The sequence below is a fragment of the Propithecus coquereli genome, unplaced genomic scaffold (assembly GCF_000956105.1).
Source record: "Propithecus coquereli isolate 6110/MARCELLA unplaced genomic scaffold, Pcoq_1.0 Scaffold5, whole genome shotgun sequence".
Lineage (NCBI taxonomy): Eukaryota > Metazoa > Chordata > Mammalia > Primates > Indriidae > Propithecus > Propithecus coquereli.
In genome coordinates, this window is record NW_012150840.1 from 15,913,198 (window position 1) to 15,937,326 (window position 24,129).

At 49.3% G+C, this 24,129-nt stretch overlaps 2 protein-coding genes across 3 annotated transcripts in view; one reads left to right on the top strand and one right to left on the bottom strand.

Moving 5' to 3' along the window:
• Positions 1-14,056, bottom strand: part of TGFB3 (transforming growth factor, beta 3) — a 24,602-nt gene extending 10,546 nt beyond the window's left edge. Inside the window, exons 1-4 of one of the 2 annotated variants that reach the window (XM_012656298.1) lie at positions 13,130-14,056; positions 12,634-12,781; positions 5,223-5,386; positions 4,864-4,993 (exon numbers count right to left, since the gene is read on the bottom strand). In XM_012656298.1, coding sequence (XP_012511752.1) covers positions 4,864-4,993; positions 5,223-5,386; positions 12,634-12,739 — 400 coding nt within the window. In that variant the 5' untranslated portion in view covers positions 12,740-12,781; positions 13,130-14,056. Of the gene's footprint in view, positions 1-4,863; positions 4,994-5,222; positions 5,387-12,633 lie in introns of both variants that reach the window. The other variant, XM_012656297.1, reaches the window with a different exon arrangement.
• A 3,570-nt stretch (positions 14,057-17,626) lies between these two features.
• IFT43 (intraflagellar transport 43) overlaps positions 17,627-24,129 on the top strand; it is a 95,689-nt gene continuing 89,186 nt past the window's right edge. The window contains exons 1-2 of the mRNA XM_012656128.1: positions 17,627-17,680; positions 20,292-20,384. Of these exons, the coding sequence (XP_012511582.1) occupies positions 17,627-17,680; positions 20,292-20,384 (147 nt within the window). The remainder of the gene's footprint in view (positions 17,681-20,291; positions 20,385-24,129) is intronic.

Sequence of the window (24,129 nt, forward strand, 5' to 3'; positions counted from 1 at the left end):
TCTAAAAAAAAAAAAAAACTTCTGTTTTAAAGTTAGCCAGGCATGGTGGCACATGCCTGTAGTCCCAGCTACTTGGGAGACTGAAGCAGGAGGATTACTTGAGGCCAGGAGTTCAAGACCAGCCTGGGCAACATAGCAAGACCCCATCTCTAAAAAAAAAAAAAAACTTCTGTTTTAAAGTTAGCCAGGCATGGTGGCACATGCCTGTAGTCCCAGCTACTTGGGAGACTGAAGCAGGAGGATCACTTCAGCCTAGTAGTAAAAAAAGAAAAGGAAAAGAAAAAACAAACTAGAGCAGTGAGACAGTGATTCAAAAGGCCACAAATTCAAAGGGCCACATGATGCAAGGCTGGGCAATAGCATTAACAGTCAGGAATCACTGCTAGAGGCAAGGTCACACCTGCAAGTAAGAGGCAGAATCAGTGGACTGTGCAAGCATTTCTACCAGGCTATGACGGTGGATACGAGAAAGTGGTAGATTCCGGAGGAGATAAGATGAACATCATGGTTATACTTGGCAGTGTTTCTCCAAAGGAACAAGGATATAATGAGGTGAAAATTACTCAGATGTTTCTCCTTTGGAAACCCTTATTCACCATGACGAGAAGTTGGAATGTGGATCATTCAGCAAGATGAACAGTCAAGACAGCTGTAAACTTAGAGAAGAGACCAGAGATGACAGAGGGCATGGCCAAGGGTCCAGATGACATGAGCTCAGAGAGAATGAGCGTGATGAAGCCTGGAAGTGCCAGGGTTTGGTGACGGACATTCCGGTGCATGAAGGCCAACTCCGGCCCTTTCTCCTAGTACTCGTGGGATCGTGTATTTTTGCAACCAAAATCAAGGAAGCCGGGAAATCGGTAAATGGGGTTGAGTGAAGTGGCAGAAAAAAAGGAAAAATAAAAAGTAAATGAAAAGTTTATACCGAATCAAGTAGTTTTACACAGGGGAAACCAGGGAGGATCCAGTATCATGTCAATTCTGGTATCATGTCTGGGAGGCTCTGTTGATCCTGGGGTAGCAGTCAGCTGTGGCCAGGTGTAGAAGAGGTCATGGGGGAGGGACCCCTCTAGGTTCAGGGTCAGCGTCTCAGTGAACTGATTGATTTACTGCTCCCTGAGGCCACAGGTGATGCATGTGAGTGTCTGGCCTCGGGGCCAACCTGGGCCCTTCCTGAAATCTGATGTCATCGGGGAAAACCCCCAAGAGTCCAGCCTGGCTGAACATCCTTCTCACGGGCAGGATGGCACAAGCCTGGCGATTATAGTCACCATGAGGTGGGCCTGGCCATCCTAGTCCTACTGGCTAAACACCAGCTCCCTGAGACCAGCCTGAGGAACACAGCGAGACCCTGTCGCTACAAAAAATAAAAAAATTAGCCAGACATGGTGATGCACACCTGTAGTCCCAGCTACTCAGGAGGCTGAGGCAGGAGGATGGCTTGACCCCAGGAGTTTGAGGCTGCAAAGAGTTATGATGATGCCACTGTACTCTAGTCTGGGCAACAGAGTGACACCCTGTCTCAAAAAAAAAAAAACCCAAAAAAGCAAAAAACAAAACAAAACAAAAAACCCAGTTGCTCCCTTCTTCCATAAATTCCAGAGCCCAACAAGATCTGTTCTGCTCCAAGAAGTCAGGGCAACCCCTGGGACATGCCAACACCTGTTGAGCATGAAACTCTGTTCCAAAGAGTTACTCAGGGGAAAGGCAGACCAACAAGGCAGCTGAGCCCCAGCGAGAGAAGAAGAAGTGAACAGAGAGGGAGGCATGAGGAGTGTCCTCTCCCTCGTCTAAGGCAGCTAGAAGAAAGAGCTGGAATATCTGAAATGGGCTACCTAACAACACAGTGTACTTCCCGTTCGAAGTGGTTCAAGGTGGACCGAAGAGACCTGGAGTGGGCAAGTTCTATGATTCTGTGAGTTAGAGAGTCAAGGTGCAGACGGCTGTGTTGGGGAGAGTGAGTGTTAAGGTACAGGTGGTGAGCAGGAGGTGAGCATGACCTAGATTGGCCAACAGGCTCTATCTAGGTAGAGGGCTCAGAGATGATGACAGCAATAGCCAACATCAAACCCTGCTGTGAGATTTTATCGGCATTAACTCATTTAATCTCTATAATAATCCTACAAAGTAAGAACCATTCTTATCCCCCCATTGTGCAGATGAGGACGCTGAGGCTTAGGGAAATTACATGGCTTGCCCAAGGTGTCCAACCAGTAGGTGGTAGTGCCAGGATTCCAACACAGACAGCCAGGAGCCCGCTGGCTATGGTCAGAGCTGGTTGGGGCCCTATCCAGGGTCACTGGGCACCCAGGTCCTCATACCCTTGTGAATCTAAGACCACATGTGTGACTCAGTTTCCTCATCAAACCACACCAACTGCTCCAATTTGGAGTCCATTTGCTGCCTGGTTTGGGGCTGAGAGACTCATGAGCTCGGTGTAAGTAAAGGCCTGTGCTATGACTCCCCTGTGGGAGGGGTGGGCAGTATTTGCCTAAGTGGGAACTGAAGGTTCCAATGAAGAACTAACCTCAGAATTGGCAGCCGTGGGGATGGTGGGTGGGGGACCCATAGGTTTTATTACGAAATTATCTTTTTGATGTCTCAGGAGGATGGAAATCATTCTCAATGCAAACTCCTCATTGAGTTCTGCAGCTGTGAAAATAAGAACTCCTTCAAGTGCCCAGGGCTTCAAAGAAATCCAGGTGGACCTGATCAAAATCAGACAGGGAAGCTAAGAGATTAATTTCCCCAGCCCCTCCTTTCTGCAGCGGTGTCGGGCTCCAGGCAGAGTGCCGTCTGAGTCAGAATCCCCAACAGTGCTGCTGCCGGCAGATCCACGTGGGTTAGCCTAGGCTTTTGCCTTCATGCTCATAGAAGGGACAGGATGGAATTCCTGGGTACCCTTGGGACTGGGGCAGGACCTCCAGCCCACCAGCTGCCAACTCAGCCACTCAATAATGTCCCTTAGATGGGGGCTTGCAAATTCGGATGCCTACAGAGCCCAGGCAGGTCACGTAAGTGAGCAAATCGAGCCATCATGTGATGCTAAATAGGAGTTGCCAACCTCACTCTTGGAGAACAGTGAGGACGGTGGGGGCTGTGGGGACTGAAGATGCACACCCCTCCTGAAGAGGTGGCCAGGACCACTTTCCTGGTGGGTGGTTACCAGGAAATCTTCCAATTTTTCAAGAAAAGCCAGAAGTCCAGGTTTTATGTGAAATCTCCTGACTTAAAAAAAAAAAATTGTTGACCACTAGCTAAATTTTAAAACAAAATGCAGGCCAAGCAGTTTGTGAGGCTGCCTTCCAGTCTTAACCCCTAGTTTCCTAAAACACCAAGGACATGGGAGGATCCCCCCTGCCTCAGTGACTCTGGGTGTCAATGTGTGGATGGCCTGTGGCTTTAAAGCAGCTGCTGATGGCAGAAAACCCTTCCTAAGAGGGAGAGGAGGGACAGATGGGACTGCCACGTGTAACCCACCTCACTGAGCAGCCAGACCAGGCAGTGCCAGCCAAGGAGAGGGAGGGAAACACAGGGCATAGTGTCAGCAGACGCCAAATCTCTGCTCCAGACTGCATGGCCTTGGTCAAGTCACTTCTCTGAGCCTCAGTTTCCTTGTCTGACATAATAAAAGCTCGCTCTTGTAAAATGTTGCAAGCTATGAAGTTCTCTCAGTTACATCTGATGCTTAAAACAGCTCTGTGAGGCATGCAGGCGAGTGACCATTACCGTATTTTCCAGGTGAGGAGTCAAACTGAGTGGGTAAGGCATCTGGGACATGTGACGCCTGCCATACCTACTGGATAGCTCTACTTGGAAGACTACCAGCCCCTTCAAACGGAATTGGCCAAGCCTGTTCTTCTCCCAGTCTTCCCTGTTTCAGTAAGTGATACCATCTGGATGGTCAGTCCAGCGGTTTGGAAGCCATCTGGGACTCATCTTGTGTCCTCACACCCCCCACCTCGTCAGCCAGAGCTATTGGCTCTACCTCCAAATACACAGCAAGCCACATAATCTCCACACCCACTGTTGCCACCCTCGTGTGAGCCCCTGTGCCCTCATCCGGGTAGCTGCAGTGGCCTAACTGGGCTTCCTGCCTCTTCCCTTGACCTCATGGCAACCAGAGGGATCTTTTAAAGATGTAAACCAAATTGCCTCACCCACATCCCCAGCCCTGCTGATAGCATTCCCACAGCTTCTTACCACACCTGGAACAAATCCTGAAACCTTCCCATGGCCTAACAGCTTCCTAAATTAAATTATATGGCCCAGCAACCTCTCTGATCCCCCCACCCACAGCTCACTATGCTCCCACCATGCCAGTCTGTTTGCTGCTGCTAGAACAGATCAAGCTGTTTCCACCTGAGAGCTCAGGCCTCCCTGTTTCCTCTGCTGAGGACATACTTTACCCTGACCTTCATGGGCTGACCTCTGCTTATCACTCAGACCCCGACGCACAAATGCCTTGTCCTAGAGCCTTCCCTGAGCAGCTGACGCTGGGCCCCACCGCTCATATCACATTGCCCTCTTTCTATTTTTCACTTTCCACTGTCTCAAACTCTTACGCATCCAACGTTTACCTGTTTATTCTGTGTCTTTCCCACCAGAACGAAAGCCCCATGAGATGTGGGGCCTCACCTATCTGTGCGCAGCTACCTCCCCAGGGCCTGGGTTAGAGTGAGCACTGAATAAAGATACTTATAGTTGAGGGAATGAATGGGGGATACTCAGAGGCTCGGCGGCAAAGCTGGGCTCTGCACCCAGGTGTGCGACGCCCCTAAGTCTGTCTTCTTCCCTCTGCTGCACAAAGGAGCAAGGGCCGTGAGGTTCCTTCTGAGATGCTCCTCCTAAGGGTCAACCTACCTCTTCTCAACAGCCACTCACGCACAGTGTCAGTGACATCAAAAGACAGCCACTCGGCTGTGCCCCGCGTGGGCAGATTCTTGCCACCAATATAGCGCTGTTTGGCGATGTGCTCATCCGGCCGAAGTATCTACGAGCAGAGAAAGGATTTAGTACCCAAGGCCAGGACAGAGTACCCCAGGATGTGGCACAGTGCCGGAGGGCAGCCACAGGACACTAAAGGTTTCTGCACCATAACTCTTAGTCCTCTTAACGACAGACACAGAAACTGAGGCTCAGAGAAGCCAGGATTCAAGCCCAGGTCTGTGGCCCTCTGTGCCCAGCACAGGCCCGACACAGAAAAGAAACTGGCTTCTCACCTGGAAGAGCTCGATCCTCTGCTCGTTGCGCTTGGAACTGGGGTTGGGCACCCGCAAGACCCGGAATTCTGCTCGGAACAGGTTGGTTCCATTTTTCTCCACTGAGGACACGTTGAAGCGGAAAACCTTGGAGGTAATTCCTTTGGGGCAGACGGCCAGCTCATCTAGGAGAGAAAGCCGCGGGGAGAGGCACAGCGTGAGTGAGGGCCACAGGAACGGTGTGTGCTGCCGCCGACACGCACCAAGTCACCTCCCTGGAGGCGTGAGCCCTCAAACTTAAAGCTGGAGATAGGAGGAAGCTTCTCGGTGACCCTAGAACCACACAGGACCCCGAGCAAGGAGCAGCGAGAGCTCAGAGCCCCAGGACGTGGCCCTAGAGACTGGCCGGTCAAGTAACTGCCCTCTCCTGTTTACTCTTAGAAAACATGGATTCTCAGAAGGGATGAGCAATGCCCCCTCGTATAGCTAGTTAATCCATTCACGTTTGTCCATTCCGACCCTCATTCACTTGCCAAGCACGTACCAAGCAAACACAATGTGCCAAGCACAGCGATGACACTGGGAGGCAGAAAGCGAGCAGACACAGCCTCTGCATCGAGGGGATTAACATCCAGGGAAATTGTTAATACATGGACCCAACTGACAAGGCCAGAGAGACGGGGTCTTTGGAGAAGGGCAGGAGTTGCCACAGGAAATCAAAGGAGGGAGAGAGCAGGGAGCGCTTCACGGAAGAGGTGATAACCGATCTGGGCCCTGCGGGAGGAGGTTTGAGGGTGAGGAGGAAAGAATTTGTACATGGCGGGGCTGCAAGAAGCAAAGGCAGGGAGGGGGAGCTGCTGCTCTGAAGCAGCAAGGCCGGGGTCCCCTGCAGGGAGGCCCACACGTCAGACTGAAAGGTTGGATTTTATCCTGTTGCTGGGCATGGTGGCTGAATGCCTATAGTCCCAGCTACTCGGGAGGCTGAGGCAGGAGGATGGCTTGAGGCCAGGAGTTCAAGACCAGCCTGGGCAACATAGCGAGATCCCCGTCTCCAAATATAACACAAAAAAAATTTATCCTGGTAACTGTAGAGAGCACAGAAAGTGTTTGAGTGGTGCAGTGACATATCAGCCCTGTGTTTCAGACCTAATGAAGCAGGGTTTATATGGCAAACAGCCCACATTTTGAGCCTGGCTGAAACACAGGTGTTTCTTCGGACCGAGCTGCTCGGTCACCATTGCTTCCTTTCTCTCTGAGGGTCTTTTTCCTTGACAGCATGTGCTACGCCAGCCTCTGTCACCCAGCGGCCTCTTCATCCCCGTCCACAAGACACAGGCAGCCAATTCTCTTTCCCACCCCTCAGAGCCAGATAAAGGAAAGATCCTATCTTTTTTCTGCTCCTGTGCACTTTATAACCTCAAAGTCTGAGCAGCATGAACACCCAGAGAAAAACTTTCTACACAAATGGTAACAATAGCCGGAACTTGAAATTCAGGCTCACAGACCCAGATTCCACACACAATGGACATGACTGGAATGAGCTCATGATCACCCTGAGGGGTGATTTAGGAAGTCACGGACAAGGCAGGAAGGATCGGAGGCCTGGAAACAAGCACATGCGCTACTGATCTTTAGGAAAGGATGAATGAGTGTTTCTGGAAATTGCCATCTGGTCGGCCTGACACTGGTTCTTAGAAAATTAATGGAACAGCTGTTAGGAAAACAAATGTGTGAATGCCGGCTAATGAAGCCTTGATTAATAATTGGCTTTGAGAGAACAAGTACTGCCAACTATTCCCTAAACCATCTCGGATAGAACCAGAGAGGAATCAGTGACAACAATCTAGTGTGTAAGTGTGCAAGCTTGTAATCCTCTGGACATGCTAGTTGGACTGGCAACCTTCTCAAGGACAGAGCTGTCATCAGTACGGCTTCAGCTGTAACAGCACCTCCAGCAGGAGGAATAAAGGGTCAGTGCCAAGTGCACCTTGCTGTAAAAAGGAAAAGGGGAGCGGAAAGAGCACCTGCTGGTGCGGAGACTCAGTGGGGTCGGGGCAGTGGGGAGCCAGGAGATGGGAAGCAATGAGCTAAGGGAGTCCTCAGGACGCCTAGTGACCGTCCGCTTTGGTTTCTTGCAGCCCGTCAATCCTACATCTGCTCCCTCGGATTCTCCTGGTGAGAACTGTAAGGAGATTTCAAGAAGGAGGCGGGCAGGCTCATTTGCTGTCACTGGGAGCTATAGATTTCCAACTGCGTTAGAAGGTCCATCAGGAGTCATCGAGCGCAACCCTCTTTAGAGGAAGAACCCAACGTCCAGAAGGGTCTTGGCCAAGGTCACAAGCGAGTTAATTGACACGAGCCACTTGACACTAGCAAGCAAAGTTCGGACACCGTTATTAGTGATTTAAAGAGAATTGCCTGGGAGAGAAAAAAAAATGTAAGTAGAATCTTCTTGACAATTAAATCCAGTGAATAATAATGTTTTAAATAATTTGTGCAATGAGTCAGAGTGTAAATAAACAAAATGTAATAGCACCACCTTACATTGCAGAGAGCTTTTAGTAACTCACCTGACCCTCTAAGAACCCTTGAGGAGAATGAGAATACAATTTATCATTCTACAAGTGAGGAAACTGAGTGACAGTCACTTTAGCTAGGTCACTTAGCTAGCGGGTCACTTAGCTAGCAGGTAGCATAGGTGGGATTTGAAGACAGGTCTTCTGACTACACCTTATTTATTGAAGCAGAGACTCTAGAAGCTGGAGGAGACAGGGGAGATCATCTAGTAGAGATGGTTTCTGCAACAAAATGTGGCAGGATTCCATGAAATGGGGCTAGAGCACCAACCTCCAACAAGGGCCAACTGCCAATCAGTTTCATGTTTCCTAAGCCATGCCTCTGCAGAACACTAGTATTATTGAGAGCTGGATTAGGGGGTCCCACTTTTACAAATTAAATTATGACCAACTTTTTCCATTGCACAGAAAAGTATATATTGATGAATGCCATTTTTCTCTATTTTGCTTTAGGGAGCAAAAAAACAGGCAAAGAATATTCATGTAGAGGATTCATGGAAAAACCAGGAAATAGCTGACCATGTTTAGTTAACTGCCTTTTAAAATGTTTTCAGACACCTGGGCTGGAAGGTGTGCCTTTGCTTGCATACATCATTTCTGCTGGTTCCAATGAAGGGACTGTATATATGAGTGTGGCTGTACTTCTCTACCCTGGCTGTACATTAGAATCACCTGGAGAACTTTAAAAACAGATGCTGCCTGGAACCACTCCCCAGCAATTCTGACTACATTGGAGTGAGTGGATACAAATACAGCATTTTTTTTTTAAAGATCTCCAGATGATTCTAATGTGCAGCCAAGGTTGAGAACCACAGTTTATAATGTTCTGCAATGGGTACCCATGGCTCCCAGGTGTTCTGGAAGTTTGAGAAACCACTGCCATTTAAACTTTAATGGTTTAAATGGATTCACTTTTAAATGAATTAGACATGTTGTTTAGCCAATGCATCATCTTGAAAAATTTTGAACTAGAAGCCCATAAACATTCTAAGCCCGTGTTAAAAATTGGAAGATTTCACAGAAAGATCCAGGTTTTCTGTTCTTTTGGGAAAAGGTAAGAGCTAGTCAAGCTGGACCCACACTCCTGACTACAAAACCCAGCAGGAGCTGAGCAGTGGCTGCCTCTGTTAACAGGGCACGTGGGCTCCAGGTCCACTCCCTGCCTCTGCCACACACATCCTATTTTCTTCATGACCCCAAGGCCAAGTGTCCTGGGAAGTTCATCATGGGCTTGTGCCATGGCTTTTCTTCTAGATCACGTGCATTTCCCTCCTGGTCTCTGTGGGCACTTGTGTTTGCAACCCTTCTAAGGAAAGGTTTTGCTCTAGTTCACTTATAGAGTCTTCAGCTTCTGTGTTGTTGAAAATACAGATTCCCCAGGACCCCACCCCCCTGAGATTCTGATTCTGTAAGGGTGGGGTGGGGCCTGGGAGTCCACATGTACCTTGCCTCTGGACCACACCTGGAGAAGCGCTGACCTACCACTGTTCACATGGAATTCCAGGCAAATGAGTTTGCAATATGAAATGTCTTTTAATTTTCAGAATGAAAAAAATCTACATTTAGCAGCCAGAAAACAAAGTCTAAAATACTGAGTTTACTCTTTGCTGGTTGCCTTTAGCCAAAAACAAGAAGAGTCTCCCAGCAGACACAGATAATTACAAGCCAGAAGATAAAACAACACCTACACTGGCAGTATCTTCGTAAGAAGGATGACAAAGGAACTGAAAAAGCCATGTCCCTACGGGTCAGAGAAAGTCTCAACTGACTTCCCATAGCAAAATCCTGGAGAGTTATAAAAGGGATTACAAAGTCTTGCCCGTACTCCCCAGCAGAGACTGTTGAATCATCCCAGACGTAATTATAAAATCCTTTCAGCAGAAAGGGAGTTTGGAGACCAGCTCTGACTTTCCAGATGAGGAAACTGGAGCTCGGAGAGGTGATTTTAGCATGGTTATGGTTGCTTAACCTAACTGAGGCTCATTAAAGAAAGAAAACCCTTTTGTTAAAATTGGGAGAACACTTGTGGCAGTATGAATCTCCTGGGAAAAAATAGGCAGAGCTAAGAAAGAACAAATCCAGTTATCCCTACGCACTCTGCCACCTGGGCCACTAAGATAATAGGTCCTATCCTCTCCTGCTTGGTTCAACATGTGATTCATTTATGTTATAAATCAAATTTCTGTTGAACCCTAAAGATTAACGGTAGGACTTAAAATGTGTACTTTACACACACATTCGTGCTTAACAGCTGTGTTCTGCATGCAGCATGTCTAGGCTGGAGTCCCTGCTTTTTGGACAAATGGCTTAACTGATCCACATCTCAGTTTCCCCATCTGTAAGACAGGGAGGCGAGAGTGTCCACAGACAGGACAGAGCTGGAGGACGGCCCTCCTCTCTGCTCTCACCTCGGTGCCCCTTCTCCCGCACCGCTCGAGAGCATTCCTTCTTTCACTTTCCTCCCTGGCTCCTTGCCCCGGCTCCTAACGTCACTCCCCTTCAGTGCCTGTCCTCTGGGTAAGGGAGGTGACCCAGGGTGATGAAATCTGGAAAACAGTGTGGTCTCCTTACTCCCCAGCAGAAGCTCTGGCATTAAGATCCTGCTGGTGTCCCCCACAGACCTGGTCCCACCCCATCTGCCCTCACGAGTTAAGGACAGGCTTCCTTCACCCCGTGCCTCTGAGGATGGCTGTCAGCTCCTGCTCAGCGTCTGCCCACTGCCTTCTTTATAATTATCGTGCCTTGTGTGTCTGTCTCTCGAGGCGGGCTCAGCACCTGACCAGCTGCAGGGCGGGCCCAGGTCCGTGTCTGTTCAGCCTCCGTGTCACCTCCAACAGCTGCAGAGTCTGGGCCTGCTTCCTGTTTGCACCTGGGAGCCTCCATAGCATCACCCCTGTCCCGGTGGGCGCTGGCCCATGCTCCGCATCCCAAACAATATCCTGCTCCCTGTGCCCAGGTGCCCTGGGCCAGACCACTGCTCCGTGGCCCCACGGCCTCCCCATCTGCTGCAGCTGTAAGGTCTTGGTGCTGCAGCCCAGGAGCTGCCCAGATCTGTGGGGCCCTACCCTGGCTTTTCCCAAGGCTGTCCACTCTTTGTGCCCTGAGTCTCTACACAAAATCAATGTCCGCTTGTACCTGCGTGGCCTTGCATCCCGCTGGCTCATTCATTCTCGGCTCAGGATTCCAGGCTGGGTGGGCCCTCGTGACTCAGACTCCCTCCTCCCTCTGACTCCTCCTCCTGACCCAGACCATTAAGGTCCCAGTCCTGCCCTCTTGCCCTAGACTCCCCTCAGACCTCTCCTGCTGGCCTCAGATTTTGACCCTCCTCTGATGTTTGTGGCCACCATCTCCTGCTTGGTGGGTGCCCAGGGAGTGGGGGGGCTGGGCCCTCCAGCTGCTGAGTGCCTCTGGGAACTATGGGCCCCTGGCAGACTCTGAGCCAGCCCCACCCAGAGGACCCTGGGCAGAGAGCACGAGCTCGGCCTCAGCCTCCGCCCCACACAGCAGCCACATCCTAAGGAAGGGCGCCCCAGGCAGCCACAGGAAACTGAAGTGGGAGCCCCTCGCCAGTAACCACAGGCTCCTCTGCCTGGCGTGGGTCAGCCCCATACGGGGCCTTCTGCACCTTTGGCCAGAGCTGGTCCGCCCATCAGCACCCTCTCCTGCTCCTTCTCCCCAGCCAGGTCCCTTTCACCCCCTGCCCACCCTCCCACGCCCGCTACTCCGGGCACTGCAACCTCCCAGGTGGGCCTGGGCTGAGGTAGTCAGGGCGGCGAGGACACCTGCTGGTAGGAAAAGCAAACAGAGCGGCTCCCAGAGTCTCTGGCCCACAAGTGGCTCACATTCCTCTTTCCTGGGCTGTCAGTTTCTCAACATCTGCCAAATTTCTCTCTCTTGTATTGAGGTTTTTAAAATCCCCGTTCAGTAAACACACATGACTTCCACACGTGTACAAACACACACAGACGTCTCACCAAGAAGCTGCCCAGCTCCTCCTCGTGGAGGGGAGCCTCCAGGGAAGGCCCGATCCCAGACACATCCCCGGCACCCACCGCCCCCTCACCCACTCTCCCGTGACACGCAGACACAAAGGGCGCCAGCCCTCTGCTGCGCATCCACAGCCGCAAGCCTGCGCTGCCCCGGGCCACCAGCCTGGAGGGCGCCCATTTTGAGCACATGAATCTGTCTACTGTACCACACAAGACTACATGTCGCCCTAAAGTACCGGGACATTGTGAACATACGTGCATACCGTCTCCCCCTACACACAGCTCACATGGGTCACGTGGGTGGGGTAGGGCCCAGGCTGCAAGAAGCTGTCTCTCGCCTGGGCTTCAAAAAGCTTGACAGACATTAATTTAGGGCAGGTACTCTTCTTCCCAAGAACTGGAAAAACTGACCCGGAGACATGTCACAAAGAGTCGTAAAAAGCAGGGAGAAGACCAAGGTCTCCAGACTCGAGAACTGAAGGGCTCTCGAGAGAGCCGGCCTTCCCCGTTGTGGCACACAGATGCTCACAGTCACCCACACGATCGCATGTGCAAGAACACATATGTTTCCCTGGACAACCCGACCTAATTCCAAATTAAAATCAGTCAAGGATGTGATGGGAGTTCAGCAAGCCACTGGCTCCAGGGCTCCTGGCCTCCCAGAAGTATCCAGCTCTTCCCAGAATGGCTCTGTGTCCCTCCCTACCTACCTCCCCAGCCCCAACCGCGCATCACACCTCCCGAGCCTCGGTCCTGGTGAACCCCGGGGCACCCTCCTGCACGGCCAGCACCAGGCCCCCTCCACGGGGCTCCCTACTCCAGTTCAGACCCTCCAGAGCAGAAGCCCCAGCAAGAATTTGGACTTACTGTGCTCCGCCAGCCCCTGGATCATGTCGAATTTATGGATTTCTTTGGCATAGTATTCCGACTCGGTGTTTTCCTGAGTGCAGCCTTCTTCCTTCTCCCCCTGCATCTCCTCCAGCAGCTCCCGGGTGCTGTTGTAAAGGGCCAGGACCTGATAGGGGACGTGGGTCATCACTGATGGCTCAGGGGGGCTGGTGAGCCTGAGCTTGCTCAAGATCTGTCCCCTAATGGCTTCCACCCTCTTCTTCTTGATGTGGCCAAAGTCCAAGGTGGTGCAAGTGGACAGAGCGAGGCTGACTGTGGCAAAGTTCAGCAGGGCCAGGACCACCAGAGCCCTTTGCAAGTGCATCTTCATGTGCGAGCCGGGGAGAGAGGCCGGGGGGACGGCGAGGCCTGGTGAGGAGGAGACCCCAGCAGACGTGCAGAAGGAGGGAGGAAAACCAGGCGGCCTCCCCAGATCCCAAAGACTGAGGCTTGGCAAGAAGGTGCATGAACTCACTGCACTGCGAGAGCTTCAGGACTTCCAGGAAGCGCTGGCAACCCTGAGGACGAAGAAGCGGACTGTGTGCCTCGTAGCGCTGGGATTCTTGTCCATGTGTCTAAACAGGTTTCGCTGGGCTCTGACTCCCAGCAGGCCAGGTGGAGGGCAGCGGAGGGCTGGGAGGGGTGGCGAGGCAGCTGGGAGTGGGAAGGGAGCTGGAGTTTTTCCTTAGGTAAAAATAAATAGAGCGGATATCTGATATTGCCAAACGCCGCTTGGCGATGGGGAGAAAGTGGGTATTTTAAAGAAGGAGCAGAAGGACCATGGCTGGGTCCCAAAATCAAAATCCTTGTCTTGCCCTGAAGGAGAATACGAAAAGAGAATGGAAAAGAAAAGGAAAAAAAAAATGTTAAAAGAAAAAAAATCAGATCACCAGTGAGTAGGTGGGGAGAGGCAGGGCTGGGCAGTTGCTGGCCCAGCTAAAGGTGGGGGCAGTACAGGACACACTTGTCTCTCAGGCACTCCATTCATGCTTTCTCTTTTGTTTACACTTCCTCGGGGGCTTTCTAAATGACTTTGTTCACGCTGCCTCTCGTCTTCATTGGCTGGGGTTGGGGTTATGTGCAATTGGAAGGCAGGGAGGACAGGCCTCTGGAGAGCAGCCCCAATAATCCACTTGGACGCCCTGGGTCACCAGCACCTCGGCTTGTCTTCTCCCTCGGCCATTGCTTCTGTCCCCTGCTTCTCTTTAAAAAAATAAAAAGGAAAAGAAAAAGAAAATAGAAGCCAGTTCACTGCACGCCTGCTCCGGAAAGCTGTTATTCCTTCTTTCGCATGCTGCTTCCCCTATCTCTCGCCTCTCTATTCCCTGGGACTTGGCCTCTGCTTCCCTCCCTTTCTCACTCTCCCTCTCTCCCTCTCGTTCTCTCTCTCCCTCTCCCTCTCTCTCTCCCCCTCTCTCTCCCTCTCGCTCCTCTCCCTCTCACACACACACATGCACACACACTGCTTTCTCTATTTCTCTCTGCTGAAATTTTATACCTCCCTCCCATGACGTCTCTGGCCTGGGGTGGGGGAGGGAGGGACCAGCGCACGCAGCCTCTTTTGCTGCACGATTTTAATGTTTTAAACAGGCACAGGAAAAGCCGAGCCCATTTGAAAAATACTTTGCGAGTCCTCCCGTTCGACGTGGTAACTGAACTTTTTTTCCCCTCTTGGAGTCACTCCTGCTACACGCTGGCTGTTTTTCTGGAAAGTTACTCCGACGATCCCCCTCCCTCCCTCTCCCCCGACCCGTTCGCCCTCGCGCCAGCTGTCAGTCGGCGCTCGCCTCTGCCGGTGCCCCGCTCCCTCCCTGCCCCCAGTCCCCGCCGCCCGGGCCTGGCCCGACACCGCGCAGGGTCCGCGGGGTGTGGGGTGTGGGGGGCGCGGCAGGGGCGGCCGTGCCCCCCGCTGTCCGGGCGACGCCCGGCCTGCGAGCGGGTTGGAGGGTCGCGTCCAGCTCCGCGGCGATCCTGGCCGCGATTCTTCATTGACAGGGTTGGAGTCGGGCGGCCGGCGGAAGCCTGGAGACGCTCCAGGGGCAGTGAAAAATGGTGGCGCTTTCCGGAAGACCGAGGGTGCCCCCTGGCGAGGCGAGGCCGCCAGTGTAGGCGGCTCGGCCGGTCGGTGGCCCGGAGCGGGCAGGGCTGGGGTGCTGCAGAAGGGGCTACGCGAGAGGGAAAGAAAAACAAGACCGGGTGCCTCCGGGAGTTGCCTCCCTGCCGGCCCCACGTGCGCACAAGTGCACCTCTCCCTGCCCGGGCCGCCGCGCGCGAGCCGCTCTCCGCGGAAACGGCGTCCAGATGTTCGCAGCCGCCCTCCCCGCCGCGGGTTCGCGGGGAGCTGCGCCAGCGAGCGCAAAGTCAGCTGTTGGCCCGAGCCCATTTCCCAGATGGGTGAGGGGAAGTTTGCTCTCCGCTCTCGTTCGTCTCAGCCTGAGCTCCTAGGTCTTTTCCCACGAGCAGCGTAGGGAGGGCGAAGCACATTGCTGCCCCCACCTCCAACACAGCGCTGCGTCTGAACTGATCATTAACCAGAGAATTAGTGCTGCTCCCATCCCACCTCACTCCAGCCTTCCTGGACCCTTCCCGGCAGGTCTGGCTCCTGGGCCTCCAACTGGAGGGATGTCCACTGCCTCCCACGAGAGTGGTGGATCGTTTTACAGTTGAGGGAACCGAGGCAAAGAGATATTTTCAAAAGGCCACACTGCTTGTGAGTGGCGGAGGGGATATTTAACACAGGCTGTCTAGTTTGGGTAGGCATTATTTTCATTTGCATAACCAATGAGGAAACCTAGGTGCAGCAACTTTAAAAGTAGGCTAGTCCCGGTGGCTCACACCTGTAATCCCAGCCCTTTGGGAGGCTGAGACAGGAGGATCTCTTGAGGCCAGGAGTTTGAGATCAGCCTGGGCAACAGAGGAGACCGCAGTCTCCATAAAAAAAAAAATAAGAAAAATTAGCCAGGCCTGGGGGCACGTGCCAGTAGTCCTAGCTACTTCGGAGGCTGAGGTATGTTCTAGGCTCTGTGGCGATATTGGCGAACAAAACAAAACGCTTGCTGTCATGGAGCTTATATTTCAGAAGCAGGGATGGGACAATGGGAGAAGCAATCAACTACGTAAATATATAAATTATGTAAATATGTAAATTATGATAAAAGATAAGTGCCATGGCAGAAAATCAAGCAGAGGAGGAGGATGGGGAGTGCCTAGGTTGGGCGATGTTGCAATTTAAAATACGGTGATCAGGGAAGGCCTTACTGAGCCCTTGGAGCAAACAGTTGCAAGATGGGAGGGAAAATTATTAAAGTTCTACCCTTTTGGATCCCACTTTTACCAAATCACAGTCTCCAGAGAGGGGGCCCTGCCATCCGTATTTTTTAACAAACCTCACATGTGATTCGGGTGCTCAGCAAGTTTTGGAAGCCACTATTCCAGGGCTTCTCTCTGCCCAAGGTAAGGGCCATTCACCTTTTCTTTTCAGGAAGTTGGGGAAGAAGTGGGAGTAGGGGTCTGGACACCGACAATGAGGTGGTGGTGGTATGGTGTGAGCTTACAAGAAATGGAAAAATCCAAAATCCATCTGGCACCAAGGAAGAAGGGAACAAGGGATTAATTGGAGGCTATATTTCATCCGTCTTGGATTTTTGGCAATGAATGTCTCTTCAGATTAAAATCTAAAAGAATATTCTCACTGAGAAGCAGAGTTAGTGAGTAGAGGATTTTAGAGGTAATCTCTAAGGGTAATTCCAAGGGAGGAAACTGATATCTGGAGAGGGCTCACCCTGGCTACACAGGTGGTTAACCACAGAGCTAGGATGAGAACTCAACTCTTCTGACATCCAGGCCTGTGCTCTTGCTGTCACAAGGCATGCTAGTGCACAGTCCTACCCAGTAAACGTGTAGAATGAATGGTTGAACTGAGTAATTTACTGAGTATCTTAAAATGCTTGCAATCTGGTTTTAGGGGTGCTATCCCACTTCCAAGTCCTTGATTTTGACCTGTGGCCACCCAGGCCTTATCCCCAGCATAATATGGGGGATACTGTTCATTCTTAGGGCCATCAGCCCATCTCCTGTGGGTCTCAGACACCCAGTGCCAGGAACCAGGCCAGTGGTGTTGACCTGGGGATCTTACATGGGAAATCAATCAAGATTCAATTCAACAGCCCCATTAGGCTGGGAGATTGTGGGACATTTCTCTCTGCCACCTTAGGAGAATGGCTGACTCCAGTAATATCTGGTGTCAGAAGGGCACCGGGCTCTGCTGCTTGGCACTCAGGTGATTTTCCTCAAGCCATCCCTTTACACCTCAATGTCCTCTATTATTGTATAGAGATATTACTGCTACTCACTTTGTAGGGATGTAGGGATTTAATGAGATATCGGGTATTTGTACTTTTGAAAATTATTACTACTCAACTATTTGATGTGTTGGTCCACTCTTTCTGTAAACTTCTTGAAGGCAAAGATTATGTATATTACATTTTCCATAATTCATCTAAGACATTTATTACACCTGACTCCCCGTGAACCTACCTGTTTTCTCATCTGTCAAATATGAGGTTGTTATACCCCTCACATGAGCTAATAACCGTGGGATGGCCCACTGTACATTGCAAAGAGCTGTACAAATGGGAGGCACCAATATTATAATTACTACTATTAGCAGTAGTGCTTTGCACTTCATTACTGATGTATTTTAGAAGAGCTACAAATGCAGACAGTTCCTAAAAAGTAAAATTATTTCACTGTCCCACAGGAACAGCCTTAGCGGGTTTTAATATCTAGAGGTTTTTTCAGGAAGTCAAGCAAGGGAGGTTTAGGAAAGATTTGGTTTAAGTTGGATGGTGGCACACAGAATCCAGAAACAATGCGGCGGACCCTTTAAATATTGGGATCGAAGGGCGGAGCCGTCGTTAGGGACGCAGCTGGGCCGCTTGGTTCCCAGGAAGTGACGTCAGGAGGCAGCGGGATGGAGGATCTGCTGGAACTGGGCGAGGAGTGGCGCCGCGGCTCGGCTGCCTCCGTGAGGACCCACGCGGGGGTTGGGGGACAGGATTTGGCGGGTGGGGAGGAGCGACCTCGCCGGCTCCGGCTTCCTAAGGCGCCTCAGGGCAGCGGGCCCCGAGCCGCGCCCGTTGAGGCCCGGGGGGAGGCGGCATCATCCGCCCCGCCTCTCGGTCGCAGTGGGCCCCGCCGCTGCTGGCGTGGGGTTTGCTTTCTTTAAAATCTTCAAAAAGTGGAAAACAGATCCTGTTCCCGCCGGCCTCTGCCACTGGTGGGAAAATTCCGAGCCTCTCTCGGCTTTTTGAAGCCCCAAGTGCGAACAACCCCATGACAGACGGATCTGAGGGTGATTGAAGGGACACTAGCCCGAGTGGCACTTGTACACGTCGTAGAGTTTTCCCCTTGGAAACAATTCCAGAAGTTCATGTAAAAGCCACACTGTTTTATATCTGGAAGGGAGGTAGGCAGGGACGGTCTTTCTTCTCCGTAATCCCCACAGGAAGGTGGGCATTACCTAAGTCTCATAGTTAAGGAAATCAAGACTGATTTAGAACGTGAGGAAATGATTAGGTGCTCAGGCCTTGAGGTCAGATGGAGTATAAAGCTGTTGCGTGGGTTAAAAAACCTTTCCCTCTGTTTCATTATGCCTAGAATGGAGATGTAATTGACAATGAAATGAGATAATGCTTAGAAAGCATTTAACACAGTGCTTGGCATATGCTAAGTTACCAGAAGAGGTTAGCTACTGTTGCCTCTGAGGCTGTGATTTAACTAAGGTTATAGTCAGTAAATAACAGAGCTTGATTCAAGACCCAAGTTAAATGTTTATCTTACACATCACAGCCCCATCAAGCCTTTTTATCTTTAAAATTAATCAAGATCCCCAGTCACTAAAAGATTGGGCCACAGGGCAAGTCTTTAGATTCTGCTGTTGAAATCTCTTAAGTGTTTTGAAGTGCCCTGGTAGCGTTGGATGTCCTCCAGGTACTAGAGAGAGGAGTACCTCTCTGAGGGAGATATGAGATCCAGTCGCAGATTATTCTGGAATGAAGCAGGCTGCCTGATTGGCGGGGGAGAATGTTAGGTCACCAGGGCTTTCTGATAGGTGAACTTTTTTAGTACCTGGGGATGTGAATGTAGTTTATTCATTCGTCCTTTCAACAAATATTTATTGAGCCCCTACTGTGTATCAGCATTGTCCTAGGTGCTGGAGATATACCAGTGAACAAAACAAAGTTCCTGCCCTCGGGAGCTTATATTCTAGTGGAGGAAGATAAACAATAAACAGACTACATTTAACAGACACAAAATCAGGTTGTAAAGTAGTTTTTCTACCCTGTAGATTTATACACGGTCTTTAAGAAATTTAAAACTTTAAAATTCTTAGCAACCATTAGAGAAATCATTTGTAAATAGCATTTAGAGACAAGATCATTTAACTTTTGTTTCAGCACAACCGTATATAGCATGCCATATTCAGATACCCGATAATACGACAGATGGAAAAGGGCAACCACGGTGAAGGGATGGAATTGTCTGCCTTGAAAAGAAATTGAGCTGCTTTTTATCAGAGTGATTGTTTCCATCATCCCTGAAACCTAAATGATTGACATGACAATTTGAAGTGTAAACACTGCATAAGAGTTTTTCTTAACTCCCCTATAACCATTGGTGCAATCAGCCCTTACAACATCTTAAAACAAATTTCAACATAGTGTAGTGGAAAGAACCCAGGATTTACTCTTAGATTTATGTCTGCCACTTAATCACCTTCCTGGGCCTTATTTGTAAAATGGCGTCAGTCCCTGTCCCTGTTATTATGAGAATCAAATGAAACCACATTAAGTGAGATCTAAAAAGTGCTTATATTAATGCTGGTTTTTTAAACAAAGTAAAGCAAAACTATAAATATTTCAACACCCACTAGTCTGCCTAAATAAGTTTTGTTTATGTGCCGGAAAGCATTTGAGACACAGAGCCTCCACCCTAGGAGGGCCTTGGGAAACACCTGCATATGGTTCATTTGATGACTAAGAATTTTGAAGTGCTCTGATTTCCGAAGATAACATCTCAAAATTCTTGTCATAGATTTCCCTTAATGTCTGTAAAGGCAAATCTAATTAGTGTATATATCAAAGCAAATGCTATCTGTTTTTCTCTGGTGTCAGTTGTTATGGAATTTAGAAATTCTTTCCAAAAGCCTGTTTAATAACTATTTTCATGCCAAGCTACAGTCTTGACATTAGGCCTTCCTAAAATCCCGTATAGGAACATGGGGGCCTTTACCCTTTTCTCTGAGCCATGGCATGAGGTCTCTGCCCATTCTAGAGGAATTTCTAACCACATTTCTTTGGGTAGAAAAGTGATTTTGCTTTTGCAGTCCCTATGGTTGTTAAAAGAAAACCTTGTGATCATTAACCCATGAATTTACTCTTCTCCTATCAAATAGAACAGGCCTCAGGTGCTTTTTTGAGTTTGGAGAGTTTTCTAAGAACATATTCCAAGTTACTCAAATCCTTTTCTCCACCATATCATCATAAACCCAGTCCTTGCTTACCTTCCCAGAATTGTCATCCTTATAGTAGCTTAAAGGACATTGGGTCAGCAGTGCCCTCTCTCTCTCCTTACAGGGGCCCAAGATGGGTCGCCGAGCTCAACAGGAGCCAGCTCAGGCTGAGAATCACCTCAGTGGCAAGAATTCCTCTTTGACTCTGACTGGAGAGGTGGGTGCTAAAAAAATAAATGTGAAGGCATGCTTTTTAAAAGTTAGCGATTCCTCAGAAAGCAAGGATTTGGTATTCTACATTTCTTCTCTTGAATGCCAGCCCTTCCTTCTGTCTTGATATGGGAATTCCCTTCCTTGGCACTTGTCCTTGTAGCAGGAAATGAAGGAGGAAGTTTTTTCTTTGATGTTAGACTAGTTTCTTTGCATTTCTTTATATCTTAGTATAGAACTTTTTATGTTAGCTGAAGCCAGGGACTGGGAAGTTTCAAAACCCAGTAGCAATCCAGGTTTTTATTTCTGCCAAATAAATGCCAGTGAGGCATGCTGGTGATATAAGGTTGGATGGATTACACAACTGGACATTTGCTCTTAGTGGCGACCTGCACTTTCTACAGTTTTCAGGCAGGAAGAGGACCATGTATTGGCCTTACTTTCCTGGAAACTTTTCTGGGTGGCCTGGAGTTATGGGAAATTATCCATCTTCTTTGTAGAGGGTGGGTAATTTTGATGAGCAGTGCTTTTCAATGCCAGGGAACTGCTTTTGGCGGTTTACTTGGAGCACCTTTTTACCTTCTTCTGTCCGTTTGAAAAAACTTCTCAAGAGTCAATCTCAGGGTCATCCCCTCTGTTAGCTCTTCTCTAACTTCTCCAGGCTGACTTAGTACCTATCCCATAGTACCTACTTCCCATAATGCCTACTATAGAACATATCACATTATATGCTTATTGTCTTTTTACATGTCTGTCCACCCCCCTAACAGTGAGCTCCCAGACAGCAGGAAACCTGGCTTCTAGCTTGCTGGCCCATAATCATTTTACAGCAGATGAGGTGACCTACGCTGAGAAGCCTCATGGGCCAGACAGGTGCATGAGCAAAATGTGCTGGGTACATGACACAGACACACTCCACTTACATATCAAATAGGTAGGAATATTCTTCACTTTCATAGGAAATATGTTTGCCACCGTGTTCTTCAGCTTTCCACATGGCCCTGTCAATTTATGTTTCATTTTGTCACATATGGTAGAAGTATGGGTATGGGAAATCCTTACCCTAAAACCGTTATGCCGGCACAGAAAAACTGGCAGCCGACTCTTGGCTTCATTGCCTGAAGACACTAGGAAGTGGGTTGGGGTAGGGGGACCGGGAACTGGAGGCCACATGCCCCCTGTAAAGGGGCAACTGCTGCTTAGCTGAAGCTGGTCGATGCTGTGGGCAATGCAGGCCCAGTATTGCCAGATCTTCTGAGTTTTCAAGAGATGCTGACAGTCTAAAATTTTATGTGGAAGCAACAAATTTTTAGAGGTTAGCAATTAATTATGAAAATCACATCATAGTCTAGGCTGGATTTGGCCTGAGAGTTGTCAGTTTGTAACTTCGGCCATGGTACCTCCATTATAATACTTACTATATTGTATTCTAATTGTTTACATATCTGGCTTGCTCATAGATGTGAGCTTCTGGAAGGAAAGGGTTGTGCCTTATCATTGTACCCTCTTGTCTGTCACAGTGCCTGGCATAGAACAGGCATGCAGTTGCTACTGCAGAGGGTGAGGTGGGTGAAGTACATAGCATGCCATGCACTTAGATATTAGAAGCTGAGTAGGAGTGTTACAGAGTGGAAGGTGGGCAAATTGTGGAGCACTGGAGGCACAGTTATGGGAGGAGGGCGTTATAAAGTAGGAAGATAATGAAAGAAGACATATTAGACCCAACTGTGGATCTCAGGGAACTTGAACTGCAGTAGTGTATGTCTTTAAAGAGAAAATGAGAAAGCAAATGACTGAGTTAATGGAAGCCTGTTTTTGGCCTCTGACCACTTTACACTGTTCCACATGGGTCTAGGAGGATCCATCCCAACAGCAGATCATTCATTCATTTATTCAGCAAATATTTATTGAAGCCTATTGTGTGCCAGGCACCATTTTACAGGGATGGTATATTTCAGTGAACAAAAGAGGCAAGATCCCTTGTCATAATGGAACTTGCATTCTCAGATCATTGGCAACCAGGAAAACTAATTAAAAGTCTACTTAAGGGCCGGGCGCGGTGGCTCACGCCTATAATCCTAGCACTCTGGGAGGCCGAGGCGGGCGGATTGTTTGAGCTCAGGAGTTCGAGACCAGCCTGAGCAAGAGCAAGACCCCGTCTCTACTAAAAATAGAAAGAAATTATCTGGACAACTAAAAATATATAGAAAAAATTAGCCAGGCATGGTGGTGCATGCCTGAGGTCCCAGCTACTTGGGAGGCTGAGGCAGAAGGATCGCTTGAGCCCAGGAGTTTGAGGTTGCTGTGAGCTAGGCTGAAGCCACGGCACTCTAGCCCAGGCAACAGAGTGAGACTCTGTCTCAAAAAAAAAAAAGTCTACTTAAGCCAGGCGTGGTAGCTATAGTCCCAGCTACTCAGGAGGCTGATGCAGGAGGATTGATTGAGCCCAGGAGTTTGAGGTTGCTGTGAGCTAGGCTGATGCCACGGCACTCTAGCCCAGGCAACAGAGTGAGACTCTGTCTCTTAAAAAAAAAACAATTCTACTTAATTGTGAAGGAGGTTATAGACACCTATAGTGATTAGATGAGTGAGCCTGTGATGACTTGATCAGGATTTGAAACCTTATGTGACCCCCATACTAAATCAGCTCATAGGCTGGGGTCAGTGGGCACTGTTCACCTACCATCCCCTTTGCCTTGGCTCCCAGGTGAGAATCATTGCTATGAGTAACTCCATAGTCATCCAGTGTGATGAACTTTTCAGGGTTTCAGCTTTTCAGGAATACCTACTTACTTCGAGGCATTTACCTTTTTTTTTTTTTTTTTTAAACTCTGGGCCTTAGCATTTTTCTGGAAGAACATGATGAAAAGTCATTCTGCTCCTCACCCAACTGGTGCCTCTGAAAGCAGGATGCCAGTTAGGATACCAGCATTCCTTTTCTTTCTGGGCTAATTGAGGTTTAAAGCAGTGTGGGCAGCCTCCCACGGGGCCAGATGCTCACTGTGCTACGTGGGACTTTTTGGATGTTTCTTTCTAAAATTAGATACCAAGATTTGTGTGTGTGCCCATTTACATTCCAATTCTGAGTGTATTACTTGATACATTTATTTTTGTCCTCTTGCTGACTACATTCTAGGATAAAGATATCCATGCAAATGTAAATATGGTACCTGGGAGTTGTCAGACATACTAGAGTTACTTTAGAGTTAAGTAGGAATTAGTTCAAACAGATGGTTATTTTAAAGTGAGGTGGTAGAGTTGGAGCTCTGGTGAAGGAAGCAGAAAGAACACAGGACTTGGCGTCAGACGACCAGGGCTTGCGTCTGGGCTCTGCTAATTGCTTGGATCTTGAGCAAGTTCACTAATCTCTCTAATCCTCCATTTCATTATCTGTCAAATGGTGAGGATAATACCACCAGAATGATATGGGGGTTAACTGAGTTATGCATTTAAAAGCACTTTAATAAACTGAAAAGCACTGTGCAAGTGTTCATTCAGTAAATGAGTGTTTGGACAGTGCCTTGCTGCTTTTATTAAAGGGCAGCAAAGAAAGGATGTCAGTCAGGGTCTTTCTTAGAACTGATTTGGAAGTCTCTTCAAGGGCTACTATTCATTTATCGTAGGTTGGCTGGTAGTTTTCTGGGGCAGAGGTTTTGTGCTTTCCAGTTGCAGTGGGCATTTCTTATGAATTGTGTATAAGAGTGCAGACTTCAGGTCATACAGGCTGGGCTGAAATCCTGGCTGTGTCACAT